The sequence below is a fragment of the Cyprinus carpio genome, chromosome B7, assembly GCF_018340385.1.
Source record: "Cyprinus carpio isolate SPL01 chromosome B7, ASM1834038v1, whole genome shotgun sequence".
Taxonomy (NCBI): domain Eukaryota; kingdom Metazoa; phylum Chordata; class Actinopteri; order Cypriniformes; family Cyprinidae; genus Cyprinus; species Cyprinus carpio.
In genome coordinates, this window is record NC_056603.1 from 37,022,834 (window position 1) to 37,033,007 (window position 10,174).

Here is a 10,174-nt window from a genome sequence, read left to right on the forward strand (position 1 = left end):
ACAGCAGAGTTACTAGGATTTTAACCTGGCTAGTATCTTCTGCTGTAGTTAGCATTAAATATATACGTAAACTGTTAAATAACAGACCAGAAATTAAAATAATAGCAAATCTCTCAATTTTAAAACTCTCCATATAGTGTTGATATGGCAACTATCTATCTATCTATTTTCCATACCACTTTATTCTCTGCAGGGTTGCAGGGGGTTGGAACCTATATTAACATCTCGGGTCACAGGCGGGGGACACCCTGAATGGATGGTAATATTTCATTTCACTTCAAAGACATACATATAAAGTGACTCTCACTCAAAATTGCATAGTGATAATTATCAATATGATTTGTCAAAATAGAATTGCTTTAAGAGCACCCTCAGTAATTTCACAAGCACCCTTAGCAATTGGATTCTGAAACCTGCCATGTGCTGATTAGATGTAGAAATTATCATTCATGTAACCACAGTCTCAGCGTGGCAGGTGTGGTTCATTTCTTCACAATAGCTCACGTTAGCTAAATATTCCTGTAATGTAATTCACAACATTGTGACTGCACTGTGTGTATTACTAGCACAGATGTGTATGTTTGGAGCAGTCTTGCATTTGCCTCTCTTATCTGATAAGTTGTGACTCATCTTTCACAGAAGTTGCTCAGAAAACCCAAACCCAATGGTAAACCAACTTATTTTGAAAAGGTTATGATGCCCACCGGAAAAAGAAGTGCCACGCTGCAAGTTCTCCCAAAATCTAATCACTAAATCTAATCACCTTGTTCTTCTTTTTTAGGGTTTATTGGCAGTTGTCACTGAATGAACTGGTGCATTACCACAGAATGGAATGCGATATAGTGGAATGGAAGTGTGCAATCTCTGACAATCACAAAAGCATGTAATCACATGCACATGCTTGCTGTTTTTTTGCATTCACTTTTGATTACATTCAACAGAGAGGGCAGGGGAAGGGCACAGTAACTCATTTGAGGGAGCATGCTTCATTTTCTTTGACCAATGTGTGCTGGTACCACAAAAATATTCTGTAAGCCCCATCATTTATATTCTATATAATGTTTCTTGCATCTCTGCCAAAATAGTTTGTCTGCTGTCTGAATGACAAAGTTGAACTTTGGTCTCAACAGATGAGTGCACTTAGTGGTCTTGCATCCTTAATTTCTTAAATTTAATTTAAAATTAATTTGTTAAAGATGTGCAGCATTGCTGCATGTCAAAATAAATGCTTCTTTCTCAAGAGGTGAGACACAGCAATAATCAAATAAAATGAAACAACTAAGGTTGAAATTAAAATTAAAGGGCATCACAAATAGCCTATGTGTTAAATTCATGCTAACTTCCAGGTTGGCTTACAAAAAATCAAATCAAAACAAAAACAAACAAACAAACAAAAAGCTACATTATATTTGCAGCACTCTGTTGAGTGTACTGTTGATACATTCTGTGTATTTTATCCAAAATTGTGCAGCCTATTATAAACATGTCAACTCTGTAGTTTTTATACTATTATTATTATTTTGAGATTAAGAATGTTTCTTGCAGGTTTTATGATAGGGTTAGATTAGGTTTTGGTTACATTTACACATCATACTCAAAAAAAGCCACCGTTGTCGTTGAACTTTATTCTTTAGGAAGCCACCGTTGTCGTTGAACTTTATTCTTTAGGCCTATTCGGATTTAGACCAATCAGCATGGAGACCACCGATCGGCCTTGCAGTTAGAATCTGGCAACAGAGACAAAGGCACAACTTTGCCGCGTCACAATCTGAATACGAGGTGTTTTTTTTTTTTTTTTTTTTTCATAAATGCAAAGTAAGTGATCATTGTTTTTAGACTAATAGTTGCATATATAGTTGCGATATTTGTATATTTCTAACAGATTTATATTAACGATATTCTCTTAAAGTTATCGTTCATTTGTCATTTTTGTTGTTGGGTGTTTATGAAAACTGTAACTTTAAGGCTCATGTAAACAACTTGTTTTGCGCATGCTCAGTTCAAACCAGATTATAATCAACTGTCTTCTCTTTTTATTGATTATGCTTATTTCAAGTGGTTAATAGAAATAGTTTGTAATGTATTGTGCTTTCTGCTTTAATAGAAACCTATCTCTTTATTATAGCTACGACGCGCTCGTACACATAAAATGATAAATCGTTTTTGACAATAAACAGGTTAGAATCCAATACCGTGTTCTCACTGCAGAAATGTATTATTAATAATCATTCATTATTTATTTTCTCGTTTTCGAGTAAATCTCTGAAAAAGTGTAAATGTCACACAATACCAACCGCTAAATGTCACACTATATAGACTACAGATAAAAAGGAAGATATAATAAGGTACATTTTTCTCACTCAAACACTCATTGACCCCAAACCACAGTGGCAAGCTGGTGCAGCTTTATTGTCAAAGTATGACACCTAGTGCTTTTAAATAAAACAACAACATTTAACTGTAAATGTAATTACAAAATGTACAATAAATAAAAATCTCATTGTAATAATATTAAACAGCCTATTCTTCTTTTTGTTTCCCTCTTCAGAAGTTGTCCTGCTTTGCTGTTAGTCTATACACTACATTCTCAATTACAGTTTTTCTCATTTGCTAAGACACACTAAATGAAACTGGGATCCGCTTGATCTTCATCATCACATTATTAGCACAGCAGAAGTCTTCTCTTGCAAATGTTTTAACATTTTTTCATTTGTTTCACAAATTTTCACACCCTTTTTCAAAACAGTTACCACAGATCTCATTGAAAGGCCCCCAAACTCTATTGGATTCACTGTGTTGAACAAAAGAAAAAAAATCTATTCACAGCTGATAGAAACTACTTGCATAATTATAAATCTCTATGCACCTGTGTGAAACTCATTTGCACAACTCTTCAATCAGCAATCAGTCCTCATCCATCTATAAAAGATGCCACCTCTGTGTTGCTATTTGCAAGCATGGATCAAAGAGGCCATAGGCACGGAAGGAGAGTAAGAGGCCATGGCAGAGGGGCCCGAGGAAGAAGAGTTTGTATGCCTGGTGGAGGAGCTGCAGCAGCAAGAGGACAAAATCGAGCTCAAGTTTCAAATGAAATTCGGGCAACAATTATTGACCATGTCATCAATCATGGCTTGTCCTTTAGAAAGGCTGGACAAAGGGTCCGGCCCATTCTGAGTCGGAGCACTGTGGCATCTATTGTCAGGCTTTTTCGGAATGAGAACAGGTAATTCACAGTGTTACTGTAATGTATACCACTGTGTATTTCAGCTTTACTGTATTGCCCTGTTAGCAGAACAAACTTTGTCTACAGTAATGCAGATTTTTATCAATCCCATTTATGTGACTGTGATACAGTAATGTCAATTTTGACATACTTTTTGCTTTTACTTTATAGAATCCACACATTGCCACACACTGGTGGCAGAGGAAAGATATTTAGTATTGAACAGGAGTCTGCCATTGTAGATATGGTAGTGGCAAACAATGCAATCAGGCTGTGTGTAATCCAGGCAGCAGATCAGGGAGCATTTAGAAATATAAACAGTGTGAGTTTGGCAACTATAGATCGAGTCCTTAAACGAAACCATGTCAGAATGAAGCAGCTGTACAGAGTTCCATTTCAAAGAAACTCTGACATCGTAAAGGAGGCACGATTCCAGTATGTGCACGTACAGATTTTTTTTGTAATACCTTGTTTACCATAGTTACATGCGACTGGAATACTTTGCTTTATGAATTTGCTCTTTCTCTTAGAGAATAATGGAGCTTGAAGCTGAAGGGGCACATCACAAATTCATTTTTGTGGATGAAGCCGGCTTCAACCTCTGTAAAGTGAGGCGACGCGGGAGGAACATCATTGGGCAGAGGGCCACTGTCACAGTGCCAGGTCAGAGGGGTGCCAATATCACCATGTGTGCTGCCATCTCCAATGATGGAGTCCTTTGCCACATACCAACTATTGGCCCATACAATACAGAACGCCTCATCACATTTCTTGATGCATTGAAAGAATTACTGATTCCACCCGAAGAGAGAGGGCTGTTGAGGCCTGGCATGACTCTGTATGTCATAATTTGGGACAATGTGGCTTTCCACCACTCTCGCCTTGTGAATGAATGGTTTGCTGCACAGCCTCGTATTATGATACAATTCCTCCCTGCATACTCGCCTTTTCTGAACCCAATCGAGGAGTTCTTCTCTGCTTGGAGGTGGAAGGTGTATGATCACCGGCCATATGAGCAGATGCCCGTCCTGGAGGCAATGAATGCTGGTTGCCTGGCAATAGGTGCAGAGGACTGCCAGGGATGGATACGCCATGCAAGGAGGTATTTCTCTCCCTCGTTGCATTGCAAGGGAAAACATTCTATGCGATGTTGATGAGAACCTGTGGCATAATCGTCAAGAACGAATGGACTAAATGTGAAAGATAAAATGTATATATCTTTCTTTCTTTTTTTTTTTTTTTTTTTTTTAAAGGTATTTCCACCCATAAGTTTCCTTTGGTAGCTTTTTTTTTTTTCCAGTATCCATTTGAGTTTTGTAAAGTATCATATTTCATATTGATGGCTGCATTTTGTATTTTGTTGTCCATTGTGTAATGATTGATTGAAAGAATAAATTAATTTGACCACAAGTTGTGGTGTTTGATGGAAATATTTGCTTATGTTGCATGTTTTTAATGTTTTGTGAGTGTTAGAGCATTTTGCTAACAAAATGAGTCATTTTGGCCATTGAGCTTCAATTTTATCCTGTGTGTTAACGGTTTTGAAAATGTGATGTCAGATTGGGCAAATGTGTTTAAGCAATCGAGAAAAACTGTAAACAAAAAATGTTGCTTGGTTTAAAGGTTGTTTATATATTTTACACACACACACACACACACACACACGCACACACACATACATATATATATATATATGTGTGTGTGTGTGTGTATACTGTACACACACACATATATATATATATATATATATATGTGTGTGTGTATACTGTACACACACACACACACACACACACACACACACACAGATATGTATGTATGTATGTATGTATGTATTTTAAAACTTATTGGCAGTGTTTTTAAGCCTATTCACCTAACCAGGAATGGCTATGCTGGGGTGTGTTTCATTAAAGATTGACTTTATAGTGTGGCTGTGGCATTGACAGTCAAGTGACAAACATAAAAAAAAAAGAATTCCTGCAGGAACTAATTAAAAACGTGTGTATACAGGTAGCCAATGAGATAGCCATGACAATGGAAATTTGCAGGCACCAAGTGATGGTCCTCTGGCTCATATGACACTTATTGTTCCCCTTTGGGACTGGGTTCAGTTGCATTTACACCTGAGGTTCAATTACAGTTTGACTGTGGAGCCAATGCACCACAAACATACTATTCACTTACATCACTTTGGGGCTCTGGCTTCTTTCCTGCTCTACCTGATTTTCAGTTCCCTTGCACTCAAAGATACCAAACTACTTGACAAACCAGTTTTGGTGTTTTTAGTGATGCATCTAATTTCAGTGTTTTATTTTTTACTCCTTGCAGGAATATGCTAATAGATTTGACAGCTCCTAATGGAACATCCTTGCATTTGTTTTAATCAGCTGGAACTCGGACATTTTGTTTGTGAAGTGCTTAAAATCACTAAAAAGCTTTTAATCATTGTATAATTTCTCTTAAAATCATTTGTAGATTTTTGATCTGCTAAGCATTATATAATGTTTGTTAATAATTGACTAATGAAGGTTATTATAAAGTGTTACCATAGTTTATATAGCACTGCTAAGAGTGTTATTTTATTTGGTCAAGCCATATCTCATAAGTAAGTATACAGTGAAGTGCATGACACTCTGACGCAAAGTACCACTGCTGCTTTCTTTTAACATGCAATGGGTGCAACTAGATTGTCACCAAGATGTCTGTTCAGATGTCATTCTTCATGAATATATCTAGAATGACCAGTCAATCATCCCAGCCACCTACAGGTTATACGATAACAGAGACTGAAACCTGAAACACCTCTTTGCACGCAAGGGCTGGCTCAAGCTTATAAGAGCAGCTCATTGTACAGCTAAAGGCTTCTCTCCTCTATCCCAGTGCACAATTAGAGACTGCAGGCAACGAGAAATGGGTGAGAAATTTATACTCTTATGTATGTATTTTAATTTATTTTAAATCATTTAATCAGCCGGTTTGTGTTTTACTGTAAAGAATTGTTTATAGCATTTTGTATAGTGAGAGTTTATAGTAATAGTTCACCTGAAAATAAAAATTCTGTCATTTATTCAACGAAACCTGTATGACATTCTTCTACAGTACACAAAAGAAGACATTTTGAAGAATGTTGGTAACGTAACCAGTCAGTTTTGGTGTCTATTGGCTTCCATTTTATTGACCCCCCAAAAAACAAAAAAACAACTACAGACAATTCCCAAAATATCTTCTTTTATGTTCCACAAAACAAAGAAAGTCATACAGGTTTGGAACGGCATTAAAGTGAGAGAATTTTCAGCAGACAAAGCAACTAGGTCAGTGCTCACCCTTTGAAGAAATTGCTTGCTTCAAGTAATAATCTCAACTACAAGGTAATTCCAAGTAATGCCAGTACAATCAAAGGCAAGTCTCCAGTTGCTACTGCTTTGCAGAATTTTTAGCATTCTTTGGCTGTTTGGAATGAAATAGTACACAGCTTATATTGCGCACTAGGATAATAATGAGTATGACTAAGAGTATATTTTACTTAAAACTACTATTGGAAAATAGTATGTGTATAGTTTTAGTTTCAAAACCTGTGCATTGTCATCACATTTTGTGTAATCTGGCTAGTCAATACAAACCAGAAGTTGATAAGGGAAAAAAGGGAAATTCGTCAGCTCTCATTTTGTCAACAGCCTCGAGCCTACAGTATACTTGTTATTGTTGTTACAGTTACCGGAAAACTATTGGTTAACGTGCCACAACAAATCCTGTGGGTAAATAATCTCAAATACCAATGAACTCTTTCTCTTTCCCCTTATGTATGTATGTAAACAGCACAGAAGACAGCACTGATTGTTTATGGCCACCAGAGCCCCGCCTCATTCAACGCTGCTGCACGGGATGTAGCTGTTCAGGCTCTGACAAAGCAAGGCTATAAAGTCCTAGTGTCAGATCTATATGCTATGAACTTCAAAGCCTCAGCAACTGCAGAGGATATAAAGGGTAGGAATTTGCTGAACAAAATTCACAGCTTAAATACTTTACAACTGTACCCTTTTACTGCATAAGGAAAATACAAAGTGCACCCACAATTAAAATGCTACTATTGTATAGGTTCTTAAAAAATGGACTGCAGTTGCAATTATTAGTGAAGACCACTATTTTACTGTAAATATTGCAGGTGATCTGAAGAATCCTGAGCACTTTATATATAATGATGAGATGATGGCTGCATGGCAAGACGGTCGTTTAAGTGATGACATTGCAGAAGAACAGCATAAGTTGGAGCAGGCAGAGCTGGTTATCTTTCAGGTAATAGTTTCTCATTGCTGCACAGTTACAAATGTCAGAGTTTACATGTTACTTTGATCTCAGAAAATAATATGATTTGCATTATATTTGCAGTTCCCTCTCTACTGGTTTAGTATACCTGCCATCATTAAGGGCTGGATAGACAGAGTCTTAACTCAAGGATTTGCCTTCACCATGCAGAAGATGTATGACAATGGCATTTTCAAGGTCTGAATCTTTAGAGTCAAAGCTTGTTTTGCTTGCTTGACATTGCTGATTACAAGGACAGAGTCTGTTTTTATAATTCTAATGGTGATCAGATTTAGTTAAAATGTCTTTCACTATTCACACCAGGATAAGAAGGCCATACTTTCATTAACCACTGGGGGAACAGAGTCCATGTTTAAGCCCGATGGTGTCCATGGAGACGTCAACGTTCTCCTCTGGCCTTTACAGGTGAGATAAAAATATGAAACTGAATTTTTGTTTTATCTATTTAAATATAGAGGGCTAGTTATTGTGCACTTGGAATCATGCTGTATTAAGTGATCAGAATTCGAGATTAAATCCATAGGGAATGTGGGTTGTCACCTATTTTAGGCTTTAGCCCAAATAACTTTATTTTTTACTTTTGCTTTGGATTCAACTTTGCATGTAAATGTTAAAAATACAGATTCAGATACAATTACAATTACAACTACAGATAAATAGGAAATATGGACATGGAACAGAGTTGTTTGAGTGACATGCATCATTGGCTGTTGCTACATGACTTGGATGGGACAGTTTGTATTTCTGTATACAAAAATTATTACAGAAATGCAAAAAAATAATGGAAGATGGGAATGGTTTAGGAAAGTCCTATCTGGAGAAAAAGTCAGTACCCGCAAGATATAAACTTCTTTTTTTGCAGTTCTGAGTTTGCATCTCAGAATTCACATTTTCTGTGAATTTTGAGTTTACACATTGCAGTTTTTTTTTTTTTTTTTTTTTTTTTTTTTTTTTTTTCTGTCATGGAATAAAAAAATAAAAAAGGTAATTGGGACTTTTTTTTTCAGTGGTGAGTTTATATCTCACAGCTCTGCATTTGTATCTTGCAATTCTGAGTTTATGTCTTGCAATTTAGAAACGAGTAGCCAAAGACTGTGTTTAAAAATATCTCAAAATTTTTAACAGTATTAGCAGCACTGCATGGATTGTGTGAATTAGTCACAATAGTTATACACTATACACTTATACATGTACTTATGCACTACACATATACTTAACTGTATAGTCTATGAATTGTATAAATGTTATTTTGTCATTCCGCATTGGAGTCTGAAAGCACAGACAATTGAGTGCATGAAGTGTCCAATTTAAACTGCACTTTTTTATACTACAAAATGGCATAAAATAGTGCATAAATACACAAATTGGGATGCACCTAATGTACTCTACAAAGAGGCTGTTAATGACATGGCAAATGTTTATGATATGGCATACAATTTTTAACTTGTTAAATATAAAATCTTATACCAGTTGAAATGCAGATTATAAACAGATTGTGTTTTTATCACAGAATGGAGTGCTGCGTTTTTGCGGGTTTCAGGTCCTCGCCCCCCAGATCTTCTGGTGCCCAGCACACACACCTCCAGATGCCAGAAATGCCATGTTAGAGGCATGGAGGGAAAGGCTGAATGGTGTTTTTGCCGAAAAGCCTCTTTCATTTGCTCCGACCGAATACTTTGACCTTACTTTCCAAGGAGGATTTTGTCTTCGGCCAGAGGTGAAAGAGAAGTTTGCCTCTGAGTCCTATGGCATTACCACGGCACAGCATTTAGGCAAACCGCTTCCTCCAGACAACCAGACCAAAGCTAAGCAAAGCTAAAAGATCCAGTCACACAAGATAATCATTCAAGGATTTCATTCTAGGAATTTTTTGCAGAATGAAGGAGTTTTAGGTGCAAATTTAGGTATCAAATTCTTTAATGATACTATTTTGTGGATGTGGATGTTTTATATAAGATTAAAATTTGTGCATTTTAATGCGTTCAACTCATGTTTTACTCATGTTTATGTACGATTTTAACTCTAATCAAAATACAAAAAATAAATATATAACACTACTATTTTTTTGTATGTCTTCCCTTGTTCATCTCAATGTCAATTTATTATTATTATTATTTATTATTTTGTATAAATAAATGCATTCTTTTTAAGTAATTGAAGTAGCAACTATTAGATAAAGACGTGAACAACAAAAACACACTAGATTAATGCAAGAGTCAATTATTAAAATTAAGGTACATTTTAACCATAAGATTGAACTGTGTGCACAAGATATACATACATACACGTACATATACGTATGCATATTAAAATCAAAGAAATATATTATAAAGTTCACACGCTTTCAAAATTCTTACAGCTTTCTTATTCAAGGAGTCTCTGATACTGTCAATATATATATTGAACTGTGTTCCTAGGGCAGAAATGGGTACATATGTTTATGCTGTAATTTTAAACAATTCATTCATTACCCCTTTTTTAACGTTTCTGCAGTTCTTTGCGTTTTATTTCGCAAATCATAATGCAATCAGTGCTGCAGGTTTACACTGTGACAACGTGCCCCGCTAATGAGTCTATATCTTTCTTCTTAGGATAATTATGGAAATGTTCAACACCTTTATCTGTATGTGG

The 10,174-nt window shown here is 36.0% G+C and overlaps 1 protein-coding gene across 2 annotated transcripts; it reads left to right on the plus strand.

The window, feature by feature from the left end:
- Positions 1 to 5,985: 5,985 nt before the first annotated feature.
- Positions 5,986 to 9,603, plus strand: nqo1 (NAD(P)H dehydrogenase, quinone 1). Of its 2 annotated transcripts, none has more exons than XM_042728504.1 (6): positions 5,986 to 6,134; positions 7,037 to 7,204; positions 7,383 to 7,513; positions 7,607 to 7,720; positions 7,847 to 7,948; positions 9,054 to 9,603. In XM_042728504.1, exons 1-6 carry the CDS (start codon positions 6,131 to 6,133, stop codon positions 9,360 to 9,362), a joined length of 828 nt encoding a protein of 275 aa, XP_042584438.1. In that variant the 5' UTR covers positions 5,986 to 6,130; the 3' UTR covers positions 9,363 to 9,603. The 2 variants fall into 2 exon arrangements, with proteins under 2 accessions (XP_042584438.1, XP_042584437.1); XM_042728503.1 differs by having other exon boundaries at positions 6,116 to 6,155.
- Positions 9,604 to 10,174: the final 571 nt, after the last annotated feature.